This window comes from Macrotis lagotis, chromosome 8 (genome assembly GCF_037893015.1).
Source record: "Macrotis lagotis isolate mMagLag1 chromosome 8, bilby.v1.9.chrom.fasta, whole genome shotgun sequence".
In the NCBI taxonomy this organism is placed as follows: Eukaryota; Metazoa; Chordata; class Mammalia; order Peramelemorphia; family Peramelidae; genus Macrotis; species Macrotis lagotis.
Genome location: NC_133665.1, coordinates 181,303,964 through 181,329,212, shown reverse-complemented (window position 1 = coordinate 181,329,212; position 25,249 = coordinate 181,303,964). Strand labels below are relative to the sequence as shown.

The 25,249-nt window shown below is 39.5% G+C and overlaps 1 protein-coding gene across 1 annotated transcript; it reads left to right on the top strand.

Moving 5' to 3' along the window:
• Positions 1-1,558: 1,558 nt before the first annotated feature.
• PPP1R17 (protein phosphatase 1 regulatory subunit 17) lies at positions 1,559-25,249 on the top strand. The gene is made up of 4 exons (XM_074196093.1): positions 1,559-1,650; positions 7,476-7,628; positions 8,949-9,101; positions 24,449-25,249. Exons 1-4 carry the CDS (start codon positions 1,572-1,574, stop codon positions 24,526-24,528), a joined length of 465 nt encoding a protein of 154 aa, XP_074052194.1. The 5' UTR covers positions 1,559-1,571; the 3' UTR covers positions 24,529-25,249.

The following is a 25,249-nucleotide window of genomic DNA, read 5'->3' as shown; positions in this document are numbered from 1 at the left end:
TATAAGCGTACACGTCATTCTCCAGTTGATGAATGGTCAAAGGATATGAACAGGAGCTTTACAACTGAAGAAATTAAGGCATAAAGAAATTAAAGAAATGCAAATTAAAGAAACTTTGAGTCTACTGCCTCACACTTATTGGGTTGGCCAATATGACAAAAAAGGAAAATGATCAATGTTGGAGGGAATATCGGAAGGCTGGGACACTAATGTACTATTGATGGCTGCGAACTGATCCAATCATTCTGGAGAACAATTTAGAGCTATGCCCAAAAGGCAAATACACTTTAATCCAGCAATACCACTACTATATGTGTATTCCAAAGAAATCACAAAAAAGGGGAAAGACTCACATGTACAAAAAAAATATAGTACCTCTTTTTGTAGTGGCAAAAAAAATTGGAAATTGAGGGAATGCCCTTCAATTGGGAAATGGATGAACAAATTGTGGTATATAAATGTGATGGAAAACTATTGTTTGCTAAGACATCATGATTGGATGGACTTTAGTAAAGCAGAAAGACTTCCATGAACTGATACTGAGTGAAGTGATCAGAACCAGGAGAACACTGTATGATGATCAACCATGGTAGTCTTAATGGTACAATGATTAAAGACAATTCTAAAGCATTTGTGATGGAAAATGCCATCTACATTTAGAGAAAGAACTATGTACTCAGAATGTAGAACAGAGCATACTGTTTTCCATTTTTAAAATGTCTTATGCTTTGTGTTTTTCCCCCTTCATGGGAAAACATGTTAAAATATATATATTAAAAAACTCTCTCATGGTTTTCCCCTTTTGTTCTGATTCTTCTTTCATAACATAACTAATATGGAAATATGTTTAACATATTATACATATATAATACATATACAATACACATACAATACATGTACAATATATGTATAATACATGTATAACCTCTATCACTTGTCAAGGAGAGGGGTGAGGGAAGGAAGGGAGAAAGAAAAATGTGGAACTCAAAATCTTACAAAACAGTGAATGTTGAAAACAATCTTTGTATGCAGTTGGGAAAATAAATAAATTTGCATTAAAAATATGGAAATTACAGCTTGAGTATAGAGACTCAGTCTGCCTAGGTTATAAGAGCAGGGATCATTTGAGGAAGGCATTGTGGTACGTAGACTGAATCTTAGATTTGGAATCAGTAAGCACTGGGTCAAATTCAAGCTCTGATCAAAGTGAAGCTCAAATAAGATGATATGTGTGTAAAACTGAATCTTCCCAATCTTACAGTTTGTTATTATTCCTACTCCCTTTGTGACTTTCAGGTTTCAGCTGTCAAACAAAACTTGGGTAAAGCTTGAGAACCTCCAAGATCCCATGACTTTGAGTCCCTACTATGTCTTTTTTTTTCCTCATAGAAGTGAAGAATCTGGACTTATAAATTTCTCACCATAGAGGACTCTGGGTAAGGGTGAGGAAACTCATCTAACAGTTACCTACTTACATATCTATTGAGTGACTTATTTGATGAGTGAGTGAATGAATCACCTACTGGCTGCTTCTCACTCTTCCATAGCTTTGGATAAACTCCTTTTCAGTGATGTCCACTGAGCGGATCCAGTCCCACAAGCTCCCAGAAGAGAGAATGGACAAGAGGGACACACACAGCAACCACTTGGGTAAATGTCATGGGGTTGATGTCGATGGCCACTGTGGGAATCGACCATCTCTTCTTCAGCAATAAATGCTGCCCATTGGCAGCTTTCAATGGAGGAAAAGTGAGGCCCTGTGAAACCTGATAGACTGTGCCTTCTGGTGACAGAGTCATTGCCAGATGGACAGACAAAAAGTATTTGCTCCTGCTGGGCTCAGCATGTAAATATTAGCTGAAGCTCTAGAGGGAAATTAATTAGAGGCAAAAAAAGAAGAACGAGGCATTGTTCTTCTCTCTGATCAGAAAAGAGTCACGGTCTCAGCATTTGTAAAGCAATAAACCGAATGTGGCATTATAGCCCGCTTCCAGTATTTACTTGTATGCATGCACCCCATGTGCAGTTTCAATAAAATATTTCAAATATCTCTTTTTGCCTATCAAGACAGAATTTTAAACAGTTTTTTTCAGCTTTATTGTCAATCTGTTTCCTTTCCAGAACTGACTTTTTGCATAACCTTTGTAATGAAAATACCAGAAGCATCTCTGCCTCTACCCATTTCTAAAAATGAGATGCTCCCACTTTTGATCGATGTGCCTCTTGCATATTCATAGTCCTTGTTTATGCTCCTCTTTGGTTATTACATGCCTCTGCCCCCTCCCCATTTGCCATCAAGATAGTTTATGTTCAGAGATTTCTCCAAAATTGGAAACCACAAAAGGCACAATTTAAGTAAAAGTCAAAATTGAAGCAAAATCCAGGCTCTGGAAACATCATTGAGGTAACATGGCCCATGGATAGGGGTCACATGGGTCACTGTTCTTCATGTGGATTCACCAGTGGGGTCATGGTCCTCACTCATCTTGAGGACACTGGCAAAGAACTGCAGTCTTATAGCATCATTTATGAGAAACATCCCCTTTACTGTGTTCTAATAAATTACAGAATCTCAAACTCAGAAAGTAGAAGAGTCCACAGTGGCCAGCTAGAACAACCCCAAATAAGAATAAGAATTCCTATTAGAGCATTCCCAATGAGGGGGAACCCAGAACCTCCTCCAGCAGCCCACTCAACTTTGAGGTACTTCTAATGGTTCAGACTTTTTTTATTACTATTTCTAATATCGAGTCTGTATATGTATTTGTGTGTCTGGTTCCCTGTCTCTCTGTTCTTCTTTATCTCTCCCTGTTTTGTTCTCTCTCTCTCTCTCTCTCTCTCTCTCTCTCTCTCTCTCTCTCTCTCTCTCTCTGTGTGTGTGTGTGTGTGTGTGTGTGTGTGTGTGTGTGTGTCTTGTTTCTCCACTTCTGTCTCTTGTTCTTCTCTTTCCTTCTTTCTTGGCATCTTTTCCCCATTGCTCTCAGTTATCTGGGACCAAACAAAATAAGCCTAATCTTTCCTTTACATATGCAGGCTGAAAAGACTTGAAGCCAGATCTCAAATCTCTCCAGAGTCTTCTCCAGGCTAAATATACCTAGTTCCTTCAGACAATCCTCATATGACCTAGACTCAAGGCCCTTCACATCCTGGCTGCCTTCCTTGGCTGCTCCCTGGCTTATTGATGCCCTTTTGAAGCCATGACACATGATACTCCAGATAAGGTCTGATAGGAGTTGAGTGCTAGAGCTGGTCTGAACTATGTCTAAAAGCTCCTCCCCTCCAAATGCAGCTGCATCTCACAGCTGACTCGGAGAGAACTCTGTAGTTCACCTCAGTCTCCAGATCTTTTCCCAAAACGATCACTATCTAACCTTAGTGCCTCCATCTTGGACCCCTGGAGTTAGGGTTTTTGGTACCCAAGTATAAGATTAAACATTTATCTCTACTCAATTTTGATTTGAGTCCAGAATTCTTGTCCAGTGGTTCTCAAACTTTTTGATCTCAAGACCCTTTATTCTCTTTAAAATTACTGAAGACGTCTCCCAAAGAAAGGTCGTTTGTGAAGGTTATGTCTAACTAGACTACCATAGGAAAACCATTTTGTACCCTGACTCTATCATTTAGGGGTTACGTATAACTTTCACCTTTGGACCATTTGGAAGTAGGATGAGCATGCTATCTGTTTTTACCCAAGATAAAGATATTAATAACAAAGTCAATCACAGATCCCTGGATCACTCTATTAGGGACATGTATTAGACCGGGAACTCCTTGGGAGTTTTTTTTTTTTTTTGTCTTTCTTTGTACCTGTAACACTTATTGGCTGACATATAATAGGTGCTCAATAAATTATTGCTGACTTGACATTGATGTTGAAGCATCCATGACAACTTTTTGAGTGTAGACATAAGATCATTTTAAAATCCATTTCCCTTAATCATCTCCCCAAGAATAATGTAAAAATCTTTATCAAAGGTTTGTGAAAAATCAATGTAGCAGAAAAAGTAATGATATTAGCCTGCCTTGCTTTATTCTTGATTTAGCCATACATCCTGGATCCCTGTAATCTTTATTTCTTTTTAACATATTCACAAACTGTCTCTTTAATGGTCTTTTCTATAATTTTCCTCTCTACTGTTTCCTTGTCTGTCTACATATATCCCCAGGTCTAAGATAAAAGAAAGAAAGACAGAAAGAAGGAAGGAAGGAAGGAAGGAAGAAAGGAGGGAAGGAAGGAAGGAAGGAAGGAAGGAAGAAAACAAAAGCTATCTCTTGATTCTATCACTATCTCTAGCCAGATCAATCCTCCCTTTCATTACAAGTCCCAACTTTAGGCATCCATTTCCTCACCCCGTCCACTCCTCAGTTCCTTGCAATCTGACTTCTATCTCCCAAGTTCTACCAGACTCTCTCTGAGGTGGGTCACCAATGACTCCTCCCCCAATCTCACCACCCTTTGATCTTTTGTATGAAATTTTATCTTAGGAATCCTGTCCAGTGCTCTCATCTGTCAACCTCTTTTTGGATCCTATTGTGTCCTTCCCAGCTAGCTGGGGTACAGAAAGATCCCCATCGAGTTGTCCTTCCCAGTTCCATGCCCTCTGCAGATCTGACATATTGACATTGTTGTCTATGACCTCATCCAAAGCACTGCTGCAAATGATGAACAGCACAAGGCTGAGAGTGTATCCCTAGAGCATTCTTCTATAGACGTCTTCCTTCCATTCTTCCTCCTAGACCCCACTGGCCAGCATTTATATCACTCCATTAATAACTATACTTTGGATTAGGTCATTCAAGCAATTCTAAAGCCATCTAATTATAGGTTGTTTGGCCCACATTTCTCCATCTTGTCTACAATGGTATCATGAGAGACTTTATCATTTTTGTTTCGGAAAGCATCTGACAAATGCTCTTATTGCTGCTATCCCTAATCAATCCTACACATAGCTGAAAAGTTATTCTTTCTAATGCATTGTCTGGCCATCACACTCCATTGCCTAATAGTTTTTAGTGGCTCCGCAATGCTTTACAAATAAAATACAAACTCCTTAGTCCAACATTCAAGGCCGCCCAGATTCTAGAGCCGTATTCCATAGTAGATCCTATTGTACACTGGTCTCCTGGTTACTCTCCAATCTCATCTCGCAGTCTTTTTCCTCCATGTGTTTTCTCTGGCTATTTTATGTTGCTGGAAAGCCCTCCCTCTCATCTCTGTCTGACCCGGTTCAAGTTCCACCTTCTGGGTATGGACAAAAGTGATCACTTCTTCCTCAAATTTCCTTGATTTCTTTGCTTCAATTCTTCCTCCTTTCTATTACAAATTAATGAAAATATAGTTTTGCTTTGATTCTATAGAGGCATTAGAATGAAACAAATATAGAACCATTCTCAGAACTAGGAAGACCTGTGTTTCAATCTCACCTCAGAGAGTCAATTAGCTTCTGTCAATCATCTACTATGTGTCCAACTCTGGCTGTGTCATCTTGGGCAAGTCATTTAAACTTTTGGAGCTCTAAATGTGCTCACCTGCAGTAGAGGTCATAGTGTTCTCATCCTGGAGTTCATTTTATCACTGGAATCACAGGTCCCATGTCTGTCTCTGCTTACTATGCTCCATCCCCTCCTAATATTATATTTGCAGCTCTTTGAAAAGAAAAAGTACAGCATTCTCAGCATTGAGCATAGAACCAATGGCTCCCTAGATTCTATACTCAAAGGAACCTTAAAGATTAGCATTTAAACCTCTCATTTTACAAAAGAGAAAAATGTGGTTTCAAAAAGTTGTAACTTAATCAGGATCATTTGAAACCTTAGAGATCAGTCTAATCCTCTCATTTTTCAAATGAGAAAATGGTGTTTCAAAAATGTTGGGGTTTTTAACTATATGAAGTAACTTGATAGAGGAGAGAGGGAGAGAATTTGTAACTCAGTTGCTGAAACTTGCTTTTTGCATGTAACCAGGGGAAAAAAGAAAAGAAAAAAAAAGGTGATTTATCCAGGCTCATACAACTGCTAAATGTCTCAGGCGAGATCTGGATTCCGATCTTCCTGGCTTTAAATTAAGCATGTTGTCCTCTATGTCACTCAGCTTTTTAAATATTTAAGAGAGGTTGTGGGTCCTGAAGAAACAATAGAGTTCAGATTGGCAAAGAAGAGAAAAGCATACAGATTTGGAAAATGATATGAGTGTGACACCAAGGCTCAGGATTTGGGGATTAGATCAGTTCATCAGTGATGGAGTCAATCATGATAGGCCTTAAATGGAAAATGAGAAGGAACCTAAAAAGCAGTAGGGAGATAGGTATCTAAGAAGGAAATTTCAGAATGAAAAAGAAGTTTTCGGAGGAGATTCCTCTCATGTTTCCATTTCTCTTTGTCATTTGGATGACTCCCTGGGGGTGCTATCTAACAGAGTGAACCTTGCTGTGTTGTGTCCTTTAAGGAGAGTTAGGCTGGGGACTGGAGCTCTCTAATGTCTGCTAAATGTCAATTGTGGAACTAGATTAAAAATGGAAATATTGATTATTGTTTGGGAATCACCTACGATAGTAAGATTTGTCCCCAGGATCTCAGTATAAACTCAGCTGAGGTCATCCCATTTATAGTAAGGCTACAGTCATAAGGAAAACTGACATGTAAGATGCAAACTAGAGATAGGCAAAACAATTAGGAGGGCATTTCAATGGTTCGAGCACAAAGTGGATCTGGGGTCAAAGGATCTGGGTTCTATTTCTGTCCTTGATGTATACAGAGTGCTTGGAACAGAAACGCTTAATAGATTCTTGTAGAGTAATTCTAGAGAGCAAGTGCCTTCAACTTTCTGGGCCTCAGTTTCCACATGTGTAAAGTGAGAGTTTTGACCTATATAGCCTAAGAAACAGAATTTAGTGACTGGTTGTATACGAGTGAGGAATGAGGTAGAACTTTAAACTTAATTACTGGCCTTCAGCTGATTTAAATGTAATGTCTTTTCTGTACTTTCTGTCTTGCAGAAGGGAATTTTTGAAATTCTTCACTTAAACACCAAAAGAAAAATAATATTTTCTATATAACAGTCCAAAAGAAAAGGTCATTGTATAGAAAGACATGAATCTCTAATGCTTTTTAAAAAGTCTATGGCAAATTCACCTTGTTACTTTCAAAGCTGGCCTGCTCATCTGGGTTTCCTTCTGTGTAAATTTTTATATTAAGAAGAATGACGGATGCTAAAGAGCCCTGAGGGTGACTCCAAGAGAAGGCAGCGATAACAGACTGATAAAGAGGCAGAAAGAGACCATAAGTATTGGAAACCATTCTTTCATCACGTAGTTAATTACAGCTTCCAATTAGACGCTATTTAGACCCTTCCCTCTCCTCCCCTTAAAAATAACCCAAAAGCAATCTACAGGAGGTTTTCTGTTCCATATTGCCAATTTTCCCTTTGTGCTGGGGTTTTACAGGATTCTATTTTTTCCTTCCTTTGTCAAATGCAGAGGAGATTTCGGAGCAGTTCATTATGAGTTGTGATATTAAAAAGAAGTCAAGGAAAGGAAAGTCCATTCAGGGATCTTCAAACTCTGACTTGGAACAAAAGAAGCCAAGAAGGAAAGACACCCCTGCACTCCACATTCCTCCTTTTGTGACAGGTGACCCAATATTGTCAGTTCAGTCTGTAAAATGGGGCCAAATTGACAAGACAACAGTTTTAAGTTTTCTGTGCCGGTGGGTGTGGGGGGCACTGAGGAAAGGGAAAGGAGGCAGAGAGGCAGAGATGGGGCAGCTTTACATCTTGGGTGAGGCTTTAGGAGCAAGAAGTGCTCCTGGGACTGGAATAATGGCAAGGGGCTGGAGTGAAGTGCAAGGACTTGCGTACCACTCACAGGATCCTAGATTTGGAGCTAGAAGGGACCTTCAAAGGTCAGCCCCAACTCCACCATCTTACAGATAAGGAAATGGAAAAGTTAAGTGGTTAGCCCAGACAGTAAGGAGCAAGAGACAAATCTAACTCTTGCTGACCTAAATCTATAACTTGAGACCATTCTGCATAATTCAGTGGAAATAGAGCTGAATCTAGATCTGTGGACATGGGTTTGAATCCTGAATCTGGCTGTGTGGTCCTAAATAAGTCACTTAACCTCCATTTCTCATTTGCAAAATGAAAGTATTGGACAGGCTCAAGGGATCTTAGTCTTTTGTATGCTAAGGAAAAATGTTTGCCAGCTGGAATATGCTATAGAAATTTCTCAGAATGATACTTTAAAAGTCATACATCAAAAGCTTAAAGATTATAAAGGAAGATAATATATTGAAATACTATAATCAAAATTACCTTAAAAAGCAAATTCCAGGGGCGGCTAGGTAGCACAGTGGATAGAGCACCAACCCTGGAGTCAGGAGGACCTGGGTTCAAATGTGGCCTCAGACCCATAATAATTACTTAGTTGTGTGGCCTTGGGCAAGTCATTTAACCCCATTTGCCTTGCAAAAACATAAATAAACAAACAAACAAACAAACAAATAAATAAATGAACAAATGAATAAATAGCTAGATAGATAAATAGATGAACAAACAAGTGAATGAATAAATAGACAGATAAATAAATAAAAGTGAATTCTCAGATGCTGAGTTAAGAACTCTTAAGGTGGAAAGTCTCAGTTTCCTTCTAGAACTTTATCTCTACATCTGTCATCTTACTTCTGAACCTGTGTGTGTGTGTGTGTGTGTGTGTGTGTGTGTGTGTGTGTGAGAGAGAGAGAGAGAGAGAGAGAGAGAGAGAGAGAGAGAGACAGAGAGAGAGACAGACAGACACAGACATAAGAGATAAAGACAGAGAGGTAGAGTATCAGAGGTCGGTCTGCTTTGGGAAACTGTCAGGGCCAGACTCTAAATTTGTCTCTGAGCTATTTTGTATGACTAAGCATAGGAGTTTGAACTGGTTTTCCTTGTCTGCCCCTGGATCATGCAGGTGTGATTTCTGAGCATTTAACAAAAAGATGTGACATCAACGAGAATCCACCAAAGGGCAAACTGAGTCCAGTTCTTCATACCAATGACCTGGAGCAGAAAAAACCAAGGAGAAAGGACACACCTGCTCTTCACATGTCACCTTTTGCAGCAGGTAAAAGGGCAGAGGCAGGGCATTTGGAAGGTGGCAATCACCACCTAGTCACCAGTCTCACCATCTGGAGGGGCTCCTGACACAGCCTTCACCAGGGTCAGCTGGGGGAGAGGTCAGGGCTGGCACCTCCGGCAAGCTCTCAACTCCCTGTTTATTGTGATGGACAACTAAGATCTGCTGGTATAGAGGCTTTGGCTAAAGCCAACTAGAACCTTCCCTCATTATAGAAAAGTGGGTACTCATAAAACTGTTTATGAAAAAAAGCCCAATTATATAGTATATATGCATGCACATGCACATTTATGTAAGTGTATACATATTTATATGTGTATTCATTAGCAGTTTTACAAAATACCCACATTTTCATTACATGAGAAGATACTAATTTTTACATCTATACATTTTTTTACTCTCTCTTACATGCATGCATCCATACTATTGTTGTCATTGTGCAGTCATTTTTCTGTCATGGCTGACTCTCTGTGACCCCATCTTTGGTTTTCTCACATTGCAGATGAGAAACTGAGGCAGACAGAGCAGTTGAAGTAACTGAGGTTCAGAGTCATGCAGCTAGTATCTGAGGTGGGATTTGAAACCAAATTTTCCTGGTGCCAAGTTCAGTGTTCTATCCACTATTCTTTATATTCTATCCAAGCTGCCTCTAGGGAAGTTAAGTGACTTGTTCAGGGCCACACAGCTAGAAAGGATCAGGGACAGGATTTGAACCTGAGTGTTCACGATGCCAAATCCAACATACTTTCTACTCATCATGTGGTCTATTATCGGTCTATCTTCCTCTCTTCCTCAATACAACTTTGGATTTTGCCCCTGGTGTGGCAAGTTTTGGTAGCTGAGCTTTGGCCTGTTCTTGCCCAGAATCAGGATTCATGTCACCAGCCTCCCCACCATATCATGTCACCCCCAGATCTCCCATTTAAGGTTTTCTTCCCCCCATTAGAATATAAGCTCACTGAAGGCAAGAACTGTCTTGTTCACTTATATTTTTATCTCCAGCACTTAGAATGAATAGCATATAATAAATGTTCAATACCTACTCTGTCTCTGTCTCTGTCTTTCTCCCTTTGTATCTGTGTCTGTCCATGTCTGTCTGTCTGTCTGTCTGCCTCTCTGTGTATCTCTCTCCCTCTGTCTCTGTCTGTCTGTCTCTCTGTCTCTGTGTCTCTGTCTGTCTGTCTGTCTGTCTCTCTCTCTCTCTGTCTTTCACTCTGTCTTGCTCTCTTTCACTCTCTCTCACTCTCTTTCTCCTTTTCTCCCTCTCTCTGTCTCCCTGTGTGTACACGTCTATCAGTATACTAAGTCCACTGTCTTATTTAGAGATTCTCTAGTCTGGATGTTCCAGGATATTAGGCAGGAATGCCTGGGCTGACCGCTGGAGTGATTGCAAGTTCTCTGTCAGCTCAATGGCTTTCCATTGAGGGCCCCACCTAACTTAGCATCAGAACTGCCTCCAGCCACACTCGCAGTTCCACCTACTCTCTGAACAGCATTTCATATAGAAAATGACTGCAGAAAGCTAAGTCAAGGGGCAGCTAGGTGGACTTAATAATTACCTAGCTGTATGACCTTGGGCAAGTCACTTAACCCATTGCTTTGCAAAAACCAAAAAATAAAAAATAAAAAGCAAGTGAGCTCAGAGGCTCAGAAACAGCTGAAAGGGGTCTTGTTTGACACAACCCCTTTATTTTACAGGTGAAGACATGAAGGCCTGGAAAGATCAAGTGACTTGGCCAAGGTCCCATAGAGCATCACTGAGGAAGGACAGGAGTATGCAATGCTGACACCCCCAATTCAGTCTAATTTGATTCAGTTCATTGGGCTAGGGAAACATCAGGCCCTTTAATTCACTACTGTAGCCTTGAAGGTCTATTGAAAATAAGAGCAATTAGGTGGTGCAATGGATAGAGCACTGGCCTTGGAGTCAGAAGGACAGGAGTTTGGATCCAGCCTCTGACACTTACTATCTGGGTGACATTGGACACGTCACTTCACCCTGACTGCCTCGAACCCAGGGCTGTCTCCAGTCATCCTCATTCATATCTGGCCACTGGACCCAGATGGTTCTGCATGAGAAAGGGAGGCTGGTGACCTAGCACAGTCCCGCCCCCCTCACTCAAAGCCAGATCCTGTGTTTGTCATGGCATCACCCCCCCCCCAATGTCCTGGTCTTTTAAAAAATGAAGGACAAGCATCAAACTATTGGAAGTATCTGTTGAAATGTCTCCCAGAGGAATAGGGAAGTAAGGCCATCCCATTGCTTTTATTCATACTGTGCTGGAGCCTCACTTTGGCAGATGGATTTCGCAAGGTTTTGTGAGTTATAGTCAAAATTCTGAACAGTCCGTATTGATGGAAGGGGGTTTATGGTTGTTGTGGTGGTTGGTGCAGATTTGTAGGATACTTTAATTGAGGTTCTTGTTCAAATCCAGGTTGGACTAGATGCCTGCCAGGTTGGCCATGAAGGGCCCTTCCAGGTTGAGATTCTATGGGTCTCTGACCTTCAACCAAAAGATCTTTGACACCTAACATTCAATAATAGCAAACCAAGCTCCTTTTCTTTCTTTCTTCTTTTCATTTCTTTATTTTTCCAATTACATGCAAAGTAGTTTTCAACATTCATCTATTCGCAAGTTTATGAGTTCTCCATTTTCCTACACCCACCCTTCCCTCCCCCACCCCACCCCATGGCCACAAACACTCTGCTAAAAGTTCTATATGTGTACAGTCATGTTTAACATATTTCTGTATCAGTCATCTTGTGAAAAAGGATAGAACTAAGGTGGAGGGATGGAGGGAGACCATGAGGAAGAAAGAAATAAGATAAAAGAAGCTTTAAAAAGGAAATGTCATCTTTTTTCTCTGCATTCAGAGTCCATAGTTTTTTCTCTGGATGTGGATGACATACTCCATAATAGATCTTTCAGGATTGTCCTTGATCATCAAAGGACCAAGATGAGCAAAGTCCATCATACATAGTCGATCATTTCCCAGTGTTATTATTGATGTGTATAATGTTCTCTTGGTTCTGTTCCCTTACTCAGCCTCAGTTCTTATAAGTCTTTCCAGGCTTCTCTAAAGTCTGGCCACTCATGATTTGCTATAGAACAATAGTATTCCATCACATTCATGTATCATAGCTTGTTCAGTAATTCCCCACTTGATGGGCATCCCCTCCATTTCCAATTCTTTTCCTCTACAAAAAGAGTTGCTATAAATATTTTTTGTACATATGGGACTTTTCCCATTTCTATGATCTTTTTGAGATGCAGCCCTAGTATCAGTATTGCTGGATCAAATAGTAGGCACAGTTTTATTGCCCTTTGGGCAAAGGATCTCCAGAATGGTTGGAACTGTTCACAACTCCACCAACATTGCATTAATGTCCCAATTTTCCCACATCCTCTCCAACACTGATCATTTTCTGTTTTGTCATATTGAACAATCTGATAAGTGGTAGCTCAGAATTGTTTTAATTTGCATTTCTCTAATCAATGATGATTTGGAACATTTTTTCATATGACTATACATAGTTTTAATTTCTTCATTTGAAAACGACCTGTTCATAATCTTTGACCATTTATCATTTAGAGAATGACTCATAGTCTTATAAATTTGATTCATTTATTTTAGAAATGAATCCTTTATCAGAAACACTGGCTGTGAAAATTGTTTCTCAGCTTTCTGAATTTCTAATAATCTTGGCTGCATTGGTTTTATTTTTACATTGATCTTTCCATAGACCCAGCAGATATACAATTTCTTGTTCTCTTTATTGGTCTATGGTATCATTCTTTATGTCTAAATCATGTACCATTTCCACCTTATTTTAGTAATAGGGTATGAAATGTGGGTCTATGTCAGTTTTCTCAGCAATTTTTGTCAAATAGTGAGTTCTGAGCCCCTTTTCTTTCTCTTACACCCTCCTTCCTCTTGTCGTCATTCTTTTTGCTCTTGGATGCACCATTCATTTTGCTATCCTCGGGATACCCTTTGACTCTTTTTTTCCTTCATCTCTTGTATTCAAGCAATTATTGGGTCTTATTACCACTGCCCCCACTCCATCTCTTTCATCTTTTCGCTTTCCCTTCCCTCCATTTCCATGGAATTCTCCATACTCTATGCCTAGTTTAAATTCTGGATTACTATTCAAACAGGCTCTGAACAGATCTACGTCTCCTTCCTCCAATTCAGCCTTAATTTGACTACTAGAAGCATATTTCTGTATTTCTCATGTCATTCCGAGACTCAAAAACCTTCCCTGGCAACCTATTTATTACCTCCTGAAAAACACTGCAATGCTTTCAGGACATGATTGTTATTATTGCAATTCAGCATGCTCTTGATTCTGTTCATTTCATTCTTTTTTATGTAATGCAAGTCTCTCCGTGTTTTTTCTCAGATCCTCGAACTTGTTATTTCTTAGAGCACAGTAGTATTCCATTACATTCATGTACCACAAATTGTCCAGTTATTCCCCATTTGATGGGCTTCCCTGAAATTTCCATTTCTTTGCCACCACAAAAAGAGCTGCTATCAATTAACTACTTTTTAAAACATATAGGTTTGGGATGGCTACGGGCACAGTGGATAGAGCATGGGCCCTGGAATCAGGAGAACCTGAGTTCAAATGTGACTTCAGACACTTAATAATAATTACCTAGCTGTGGGGCCTCGGGCAAGCCACTTAACCCCATTTGCCTTGCAAAAAACCTAATGAGTGAATGAATGAATGAATGAATGAATTAAAAAACAAGGTTCTTTTCCTTTTTTCCCCTAATCATCTTGAGTAGACCATTCCTATATACCCCAAATAAAACCCTCTAAAAAGAGTTAGTAAGAAATGTGGCATTTAAAGTAACTCTAGACAATATAAAATACTTGAAAATAAACTTGCCAAAACAAATCCAGGGACAATATAAACAAGATTGTAAAAAAAAAAACCTTTTTATATAAATAAAATCAGATTTAAATAATTGGAGATATGTTCATTGTTCATGTGTAGACAGATTCAATATAATAAAATGACAGTTTTACCTAAACGAATTTATATATTAAATGCCATTCCAGTAAATTATCAAATGTTTAAATAATAAAAAAGTAATAACATTCAATAGTAATAAAAATATGACAAAATAAAATAACATTTATTTGAAAGAACAGAAAGGCAAACATAGCAAAGGAACTAATGAAAAAGTACAAAGGAAGGAGGTTTAGTGGGACCAGATATGAAATCATTTCATAAGGCAATAATTGTCAAAGCTACCTGGTATTGGCTAATAATTAGCAAGGTAGATTAATGGATATAGCAACAAATAAATATAGTAACCTTATACCTTCTCTTCAACTTAAAAGTGTTAGTGAGTAACCTAAGACATCAAGAGTTTAGGTGACATACCCAGGATCACATAACCAAGAAGGGTCAAAGACAAGACTTGAACCCTGGGGATTTCAGGCTTCCAGGCCAGTTATCTAGTCCCCATTACTGGTCCTAATAGGATTCCTCTCCTCCATAATGGTCCCAAAAAATAAATGTTTGTTGGATGAAGGAAGACATAAATAAATGTCAAAAATGATAAGAAGTGACACCTTAGATCTGAATAAAGATGATAATTGTCTCCCACTTCTAAGACATTTTAAGATTTTCAGAATCTTTTCTTTCCATCACCTCATGCTCTTCTCAGCATCCCCTATGATAGACGTTATGATCCCCAGTTTACTGAAGAAAAAATGGAGACTTGGAGGGGATTGTCCTCCAGGTTCAGAATACTGGGCTGGAATCAGAGAGATGAGTTCAAATCTAATCTCAGACAATTATAAGCTGTGGCTCCCTTGGAAAATTATTTAACCTTTTTTACCTCAATTTCTTTATTTGTAAAATGGAATTAATACTAGGATTTTCCCTTTCATGATTGTTGTGAGGAGGAAATGAGATCATAATTATAAAGTGCTGACTGCACGAGACATAGTCAGGGTTATAATGAATGCCAGTCAGTGTTATTACAAAAATACGAGTATCCTCTAATTCCCAGGTCAGAGTCACGCTGCCAGAGGTATTTTGACTTTGACTTGAAATCACTCTTTTTCACTTTTCTCTGACTTTGCAATCCATGCTACTGATAGAAACCCCTAGGTGATGGTGGGGAGGACAGACAGGATTGCCTTCTCCCAGTAGCTCCCCTAAAAACATGGACCTAGATTTTCCCCTCTGTCCTCTTTCCCAAGCAAATTCAGTGTAAGTTAAAGCAGAAGACCAAGCAGACTTTATCCCTCCTTCTCCCAGCCACCTGGGTAGGCTGGCCCCTCCTGCCTTCCTAGGATGTCTTTATCACATCGTTAAGGCAGTTAAAGCTTCTCCTGACTTCTGTAGGTGACTTAAAAGTCCCAGTAGGGGAAAAACAGAATTAAGCTAATTCTATATGCTATGTATTATTTATAACACACATTATATAATCAATAGTCAATGGCTCCACACAGCTGGCCACTTTTTTGACTCTGTCTCAATGTAATACAAGACAACAGCTTTCAAGCCAGTTCCCACTTACTTGAGGTGTTTGAAAATGTAAAGACTAAAACCAAACTGTCTTTGTGTACACGCCAATGCAACGTGTGTGTTTAGAAAGGGAGGTCAGGAAAGTTTTATGTACAGGGAGATGCCTGCTTTTGACTAGGAAGGAAGCTCGTGATTCTATGAGGCAAAGGTAAATGGATAATGCATTCTGCAAAGGACAGATAGGTCAGGCAAAGGCATGGAGGTGGGAACTTGACTGCAACTAGTAGGCTAGTTTGGCTCGAAAGAAAAAGGAAATGACTTGCAAAAGGGAGGGAATGAAAAGATAAAATCACTAAAAGAGTAAAGAAGGAAGAGTGTGGAGAATTTCAAAATTTTACTAAGCAAGGACCTTGTCTCCAGACACATGATCAAGAAAGACTTTCATTTTTCCTGGAATATGATAAGCTTTTAATGAATAATTATTTATTGAATAAATTGAGTATTTATTGACATTAGAGCTAGCATGTGATAATTAGAGATATCCAGAATGGATCCAAAATGAACCATGGTTGGGTTAGGGAATTGGGAGTCTGGGTTCTCCCTCATTGGAGACCCTCAAGTAGAGGCTGGATGATCACTGGTCTATTATGTTAGCTATGTTAATCTTATCCCAATCGGGATTATATAAAATGTCCCTTCCATCTCTGAGCTTTTGGAATTTCCTCATTTATTAATTATATCTCTTCTTGGAATCTAAAGGAAGCAATCTTACCTCTCTAAATCCAAGTGTCTTTTCATTAAATGGTCCCTCTGGGCTTCCTTTAGACAGAACAAGTAGAATCCTAGGAATCAAATTTTGCCAAAGAATCATAGGCCCAAGGTAGGACTTTGTCCCTTAAAATCACCCTGGACTCTGACTGGTCAGCTATGACTCCCTGTTGTCCACAATTCCCCTTCATGTCTTGTATTCCTCCCATCTTCTTAAGAACAGGACATGTTTTGCTTACTTCTTTGTGAACCTTCAGCAAATAAGCATAATGCGACGTTAAGAATGAATGCATAGAAATGCTGTGTCTATCCATCTATTTATCATCTTTCTCTCTCTCTAGATATATATGTTTTATATATATATATTTATATATATGTACATACATATATATATATTAAGCTGATGCATTTATAGCTAGAAGCATTTTTAAGATCATCTAATCCAACCCCCAAATTTACAGATTAGTTGGAATAATAGTCAACCAACATTTTTTTAAATTGTTTTTATTGGGGAAGCTAGGTGGCACAGTAGATACAACATTGGCCCCAGAGTCAGGAAGACCTGAGTTTAAATCTGGTCTTAGACCCTTAATAATTACTTAGCTGTGTGATCTTGGCCAAGTCACTTACACCCCATTACATAGCAAAAAACCCCCCCACAAATTATTTTATTTATTTAATTTTCCAACCACATGCAAAGATAATTTTCACTAATCCTTTTTTGTAAGATTTGGAGTTTCACATTTCTCTCCCTTCCTCCCTTTCTTCTCCCCCTTCTTCCTGACATAAAGGAATCTAATCTCAGTTATACATGTATAACTATGTTAAACAAATAGTCATATTAATCATGTTGTGAAAGAGGAATCAAATCAAAATGGGAAAAATAGAGGAAAAAAAACCACAGTATATAAGATAACTTTTAAAAGTGGAAAATGGGGGCAGCTAGGTGGCACAGTGGATAGAGCACCGGCCCTGGAGGCAGGAGGACCAGAGTTCAAATCCTTAATAATTATCTAGCTATGGGGCCTTGGGCAAGTCACTTAACCCCACTGCCTTGCAAAAACTAAAAGAAAAAAGTGGATGATAAGAATCTCTGGTCTGCATTTAAACTCCACAGTTCCTTCTGTGGATAGGAATTGTATTTTCCATCACAAATCTTTTGGAATTGTCTTTCTTTATTGCACTGCTGAGTTGAACAAGTCCATTATAGTAGATCATCACCCCATGTTGCTAGTGTGTTTGGTGTTCTTCTGGTTCTGCTCACTTCACTCAGTGTCAGTCCATTCAGTCAACATTTTTAAGCAATAACTATCTGACTGGCTCTATTCTAAGGGGTGGGGATACAACGAGAGGCCAAAGACAATCCTGGCTCTCAAGGAGCTCCCAGTCTAATGGAGAGACAGTATGGAAACCACTGTACTATTGAGCTAAAGGTAAGATGTATTGGGTATAGTCACAGAGGGAAGGCTAAGATTAAGGAGAAGCGTTCTTGCCTGCCCACAGCCACACCCTAGGTAATTGTTAAGTGTCTGAGGTTGGATTTGAATTCAGGGTACTGCTGACTCCAAGGTCAGTGATCTATCCACTGCACCACCTAGCCGTCCCTCTAATATACTTTTAACATTATTTTGAGAAGGCTTCCATAGACTTCCATAGTCTTTAGATTGCTTTAGGGGTCCTTGACATACAAAAAGTTAAAAGCCTGGATTTAAGCGTTTCAATGGCATATTAGATAACGTGCTGAATTTTGAAGTCAGAAAGACCAGAGGGTAGGACCCTGGACAAGTATCTTGACTTCTTTGGACTTCACTTTCCTATTCTTTAAAATGAAGACTTGGAACAATATAGTAAAGACAAACAATTTTGGAAAATTCAGGAGTCTGATTCCAGGATCTCAGTGGTAAAGCAGATTACTTCCTGTCAGAGCGATAGACTCAGGATGCCAAAGGAGCCATGCTTTTTGGTATATGGCAGATTGGATTTGTCTTTTTTGACTAAAGAGGTTTCTTGCAAGGCTTTTGTTTTTCTTTTTTCCAGTGGGGGTTAAAAAGAGGACAGGATGGAGAGGGCTATAATTTTTTAATTAAAAAAATGTTTTTCTTAAATGAGTAGATTGGACTTGAGAGCATCTAAGGTCCCTTCTAGCTCTGAATGTATCTAGTGCATCAATCCTGAAACATCTGTGGATTAAGGGACTTGTCCAGGGTCATGAACTTAACTAAGAAGCAGAGGTAGACCAGAAAGCCAAGGTTTATTGCAAACCAACTTAAAATTCCACCCAATAGATTTCCTTCCATCCATAAACCAAAATCCCTGCACCAGCACATTTGTATGCACAGGCAGACACAATTCTGTTTATTTAGCCATACACATTGTTCTATGATCTCCTTTTTATTAGCATATTAACTGAAGTATTGTATTTTTGAAGAGCCTCTGAGTAGCTGAAGATTTGGCAGGAATGAAGTTGCTAGCGATAATGATCAGAAAATGGCCCGAGGCAGATGTTCAAAGAGTTCTACATGGGTTCTAATAAGGGTGCAAAGAGGAGCTCATAAGCAAAAACACTCTGGAGATGGCTCTTCCTCATTAGTCCTCAACAAACTGAAAACAGGACTCCCAATTCCCTTTCACCCATAAATCTCCAGCTAAGTACCCTTATTCTACAGGGCCAATGACCTTCCTCTCCACCAGCCCCCTCCCTCTCCTCTCCTGCTTCCCCAAATACCCCTCCCCCAGTCACAGATTGTCTCCAGATCCTGGGCCAAGCCAAGGTTTGTCCCCAAAGGGCTCCAGCTGTCACCACTCTCCATCCTGATGAATAAGACATATGGCTCCCTGCTCTTGGTAAGTAGTTGCAGTTCATCTGATCGAACCTGCTGAACACAGCTCAGGGATACGCGAGGCTCGTGGATTAATCTTGCTGGGGTAGAAAGAATTGATCCAGGATGATAGTCCTTGATTAGATCTATGAGAGGAATAGTGAGCCTTTGGAGCTCTCAGCTGGAAAGCTCAGAATTTCTTTCCTCACTCTGTATTTGGAAGGCTAAAAATTCTTAAACATATGTTCTAAATTAATGTTTTATTGAGCCTTTAAAAGTCATCTTTATTACTTCCTTAATCTAGCCCCTCTTGTAATAGAATCTTCTCTTATAACAAAGTCATCTAGTTGAAGGGAGAAATCTAACACCCTGGCCATATCTGAGCACTCAGGACTCATTAGAAGAAGCATCTAGATGCAACAGCACCGGAGTGCCGAAGTTGGAGTCAGGAATGCCAAGGTTACAATCTGACTTCAGACACTTCCTAGCTGTCTAACCCCGGCAAATCCTCCCTGCTCTGTGCCTCAGTTTTTTCATCTGTAATATGGTAATATTACAGGGAGTACTTACCTCCTAGGGTTGTAGTTAGGATCACATGAAAACCTATATGTGAAATGCTTTGCAAGTCCTAAAACTCTCCATAATGCAAGCTGTCATCATTATTCTATACTTATCACTCCACTACCTTTTTACCAAGACTAGACTTTAACATCTGGACCTAAGGTGGCTTACTGATCAGAGTTCTAATGTCCTTCCATATTTATTTTTATTTTTATTTTTTTGCAAGGCAATGGAGTTAAGTGGCTTGTCCAAGGCCACACAGCTAGGTAATTGTTAAGTGTCTGAGACCAGAATTGAACTCAGGTCCTCCTGACTCCAGGGCCCGCGCTCTATCCACTGCGCCATCTAGCTGCCCCCTCCGTGTTGTTTTCCTTTATGTTGTTTGTCATTATATGAGTTGCTCTCCTGGGTCTCTTTACTTTGCCCTTATCAGTTGGTACAAGTCTCCCTATATTTCTCTGAATTCCTCATGTTTGTTTGTTCGATTTTCCCTACGTACAATGGTATTGTTTTCATTGAGTTGCTCAAGTCATGTCAGTCACGGGGTCTCATGACCCCATTTGGAGTTTTCTTGGCAGAGATTTACTATTTTCTTCTCCAGCTCATTTTACAGTTGAGGAAACTGAGGCCATCAGGGGTGAAGTGACTTGCCAAGGATCACACAGCTAGAAAGTGTCTGAAATAGGAGTGGAACTCAAATCTTCCTGACCCCAGGCCCAGGGCTCTCTCTACAATGCCAGCCAGCTGCCCAATAATATTTCATCATCACCATATACCACTATTTGGTCATCCAGCTTCCTATTGATGGATAGATGGGTGCCAACTTTGCTTGGTGCCTCCTGATACAAAAATGCCATTGTAAATATTTTTTATGCCTATGGGACTTTTCCCCTATTTTAACCTACTTTGGGCATTTATTTAATAATATTATCAATGGGTCAAAAATGATTTTTCCTTGGGGATTTCTGGGTTTTTTTCCCTAGAATGATCAGGCCAATTCACAGCTCCAACATTGGTGGCCCTGTCTTTCCACATTCCCATCAATATTTATACTGTTTTTATCTTTTTCCATCTTTGCCAATCAAATGATTATTTTTTTTTAAAAAATACAGTTAATCGCATTTGTCTTGTTTGCATCTTTCATATGCTGAGTTTTTATTTCCTCTTGTGAAAACTACCTAGTCACATCCTTTGACTACACATCTATTAGCACTAATCATTTAAAATTAGACAAAGAGTTTATAAACTTTTTCCTCATAATAGCCCTATGAACAAATATCAATCTTTTAAGAAATGTCTCAGAGTACCATGACTTGCTCAAGGTCATACAGCTAGCACTCAGACCAAAGTCTCTTCTCTCAGTATCTAGTGTGGGTTTTCTACTCTGCCAAGAGGAAACATTTTAAATAGGATAAAAAGAAAAGAGTTGTCCTTCAACAAGGCCAATACTAATAACCTACTTAGAGAAGACTAAGACCTTAATGCTACCTGGTAAAGAGAGGGACTTTGATACATGGAAACATGGAAAGAAGGCAAGATTTGGTGTAAAGTAAACCTGGGATGAGTCATTTGTGTACCATGGTCAAGTCTCTTTGCTTAACCTCCATTACCGCATTTGTAAGATAAAGGAGTTTACCTCTGTAGGACCTGTAGCTCTAAATTTTTTTTTTTTGCAAAGCATTAGGGTTAAGTTGCCCAAGGCCACACAGCTATGTAATTATTAAGTGTGTCTGAGGCTGGGTTTGAACTCAGGGACTCCTGACTCCCAGGCCAGTGCTCTACTCATTGTGCCACCTAGCCGCCCCCTTTTTTTAAATGAAATTTTGACTTAATATAAAGAAATATTCCCTAATCATCAGAGTCATCTATGGTTGAATTGAGCTATCTCAAGAGGTAATGGATTGGTTGCCCTTCTGTGGAGGTCATCACATAATAACTTGGATGATAACCACTCAGCTTGAGGAGGGGTAATCCATACTAAGGTTTCTTCCAATGCCGTGAAGACCCAATATTTGTGACTTGGACAATAACTATTCAGTTGTCTAGGAGCCTAGCGAAAGAGAATGATTGGAAAGGATCATAAAATCTTGAGATGATAGAATTCTCTAGCTCACACACCTAAAGCTGAAAGGGACCTTTGAGACCTTTGAGTTCCTTTCATTCATTTTTATAGAGAACAGAACTAAGGCCCAACCAGGCTAAATGATCTACCTGATCTCATAGTAAGTAGCAGAAGCAAAATCAAATAGATTTGAATGTCTCAAGTGGAACATTCCAAATTCAACACCTTTTCCCTGTCCTATGCTTCCTTCCTTGACCAAAGAGTGTGTGTGTGTGTGTGTGTGTGTGTGTGTGTGTGTGTATATATATATATATATATATATATATGTATGTATGTATATAAAATACCTGCCTCTCCATGCCAAGGGCACAGGGTCAGAGACCAAGTTCTCAGCTCTGACTCCCCACACTGATTACAGGTGAGTCTGGACTTTGGTGGTAATTCACAGGTGTCAGGCCCCAGGAATCTAGAGTCTTTCTTCCATGATGCATTAGCCGGAATTGTGCCTCAATGAACTGAATTGAGAGGAGAATCTATAAAAGAGGAAAAATTGTGAGGTAGGACAGATCTGCTGTCTTCCAGAATTATGTGAGGCATCTAAGTGGCACAGAGAATAGAGTGATAGGTCTGGAATCACGAATAACTGAGTTTAAATCCTGCCTCCAACACTTAGAGTTCACCCTGGTCAAGTCACTCCCAGTCTGTTTGTTCTCTTATCTATGAAATGGGGCTGATGATAATCATTGAACCAATCTTTCAGGGCTGGTGGGAAGATAAAATGAGGTGTTTATAAAAGCATTTTCTAAATCATAAAACACCATCTAAATGGAAGTTATTACGGCCATCTTCATCAATGTCATCCTCGTCTCTGATTTCCAGAGAAAGTCTGAACCACTTTTCTGCTGGCACCAATGTGAACTACCTCCCACTGTGTTGCAAAAGTGAATTATGTAAAAGCTTTCATTTCAACCAGGCTTTTGAAACTGTTTTTCTCCTCCAACAAATATCATCTAATTGGTAAAGATCCCACACAAACCAAGCAGGGATGGAATCAAATGACTTGTCATTAAGGCAGCCCGGCAGGTTCATTAATTTGCTTCTACTTTGAATGGAGTCCAGTGTTGAAGAAAGGTCTCTTGTGGGGGTGCGGCTTCTTTGTTCAGTTTTAGATCTTAGTGAGATGCTCCAAGCACTAAAGGACCTTGAATAATAAAGAGAGAAAGGGAAAAAGGCAGCAGTGCAGGTGGAGAAGAAGGAGGGACTTGGCAGCCTATAGAGTGGCAGAGGGAAGTACCATGGATGGCAGTAAAGAGCCTTGACCCTTGCTCAGTTTCCCTGATCCTGCTCTCAGATGCAATTCCCTCAATCAACAGAAGTGGGAAAACCTAAAACCTGCCCTTGGCTGATTTCTAAGATGTTTCAATGCAGAGCAAACTAGAATCAGAAAATAACACGTAAAATGGTCTGGACCAAGCTGATCATTTTTACAGGATGAAGAAATTGTAAGTCAAAGAGAATAACTCATTTGACCAGAAATTTGGATCACCAGAGCCAAACCTAGGATGGAGGTCTTCTGACTCTGAGAGAAGACAGGGCTTGACCTGGTGCCAAATGAAGTTTTACCCAAGGTCTTTGAGCCCAGATAGAGTTAAGCTTTCTTTTCAAATAGTGAGTAAAACTGAAGGTATTTAAAGATTGTGAATGACAAGAAGAGATAGAAATGGTAATCATTCACAATCTTTTAATACCTTCAGTTTTACTCACTATTTGAAAAGAAAGCTTAACTCTATCTGGGCTCAAAGACCTTGGGTAAAACTTCATTTGGCACCAGGTCAAGCCCTGTCTTCTCTCAGAGTCAGAAGACCTCCATCCTAGGTTTGGCTCTGGTGAGCCATTCTACCTGAGTTTTCTCATCCTCATCTTGGGAGCTGATTGAAAAAGCATATGACCAAACAGACCTCTTTAGCTAAAGGCAACTAGGTAGTCCAATGGATAGATTTCTGAACTTGGACCCCTAGAAGTCTCATAGCTGAGAGGTTCTACTACCCAAGGTTGTTGTGGGGGCAAAATGAGTTATTTTTTAAAACACTTTGCAAATCTCAAAGCACTTCACACTAGCTAGTATTTTTTTAGACTTTTTTTCAAGGCAATGGGGTTAAGTGGCTTGCCCAAGGCCACAGGGCTAGGTAATTATTAAGTGTTTGAGGTCGGATTTGAACCCAGGGACTCCTGACTCCAAGACCAGTGCTCTATTCACTGCGCTACCTAGCCGCCCCTAGCTAGTATTCTTTCTAAACAACATAGGTAAGATCTAAAAGAGACCTTAGAGGTGATGTAATAGAAATTCTTATTTTATGGATAGGGAATTAAGGTCCAGGTAATTTGGGTGACTTACCCAAGGTCAAACAGTCAATAATTTTCAGGACCAGGATTCAAACCCAGGAGAACTGACTCTAAATCCTGAGGTCTTCCCACTACCCCAAGCTATCCCATCATTAAACTGACAGTCTTCTTAGACTGCTTTCAACTTTGCATAATTTTCCATGGTGCATTCAGAGAGTTTCCAATGCATTCATAAAAGATCCCTAATCCCAGATTTGTGTTTTATGTTGTTTTGTTTTTTTTATAGGTATTAGGCTTCTCCAAGAAGAAAGACATAAAGTGATTATGGAAGATGAAGAAAAGGATGGAGATAAGATTTCTCTTTAAAGTATTCTTTTCACCTCTGAAAATGCTCATGAATTGGCTAAAGTGACTTTCAGTAGTGACTTAGTGTACATACGTGTCTTTCTACTTCTATTTTCCCATAGCTTTCCAGAGAGAGTCCTCTTTGATCAAGACACATATATACATACATATGTGTAGATATACACATGTATGTGTGTTTATATACATGAACATATGTTTATATTCATATACACATATATCAGATAGCAAGTTTTTTTGATTTCCTGTCTTACTCCTCAATAGCATGCCCTTAGGAATGTGTAGAAACATTGTGTAGACATTGAAGATACCTTCAATCCCCTTCCTGACTTCGAACCCCCTCAACCTCTACCTCCATCTATTAATTACCCTTTTAGTCAATGAGACTTCTGATAATATCAATGACAGTTTGGGGGAGGGTAAAATTGGGACCAGATTGCTGCTAGAGCACAGAGCATTCAACCAATCTGCTATAAGACCCAAGCATCAGTCAAAATAGCAAGAAAGATCTAATGGGCCAAGAGAGCTTGCTAAGATGAGTCTGTTTGGTTGGACTAGTGTCTTAACAATACGATAACAATAGGACCCTTAAGATGGTCAGAAAACATCACGACTGTAGAACCCAACTCTACAGACATAGAACTTTGTCCTTGCTGTCCCCTATGCCAGGAATGTTCTTCCTTAGTTTTGCTTCACTTCATTGACTTTCACTACAGTTCCCTCC

Excerpts from the sequence above, each read along its gene's own strand:
- PPP1R17 (XM_074196093.1), top strand. The coding sequence starts at position 1,572 with ATGTCCACTGAGCGGATCCAGTCCCACAAGCTCCCAGAAGAGAGAATG. Across the intron at positions 7,629-8,948 it reads CATTCCTCCTTTTGTGACAG|GTGTGATTTCTGAGCATTTA; the intron begins GTGACCCAATAT and ends TGGATCATGCAG. Across the intron at positions 9,102-24,448 it reads CATGTCACCTTTTGCAGCAG|GTATTAGGCTTCTCCAAGAA; the intron begins GTAAAAGGGCAG and ends TTTTTTTTATAG.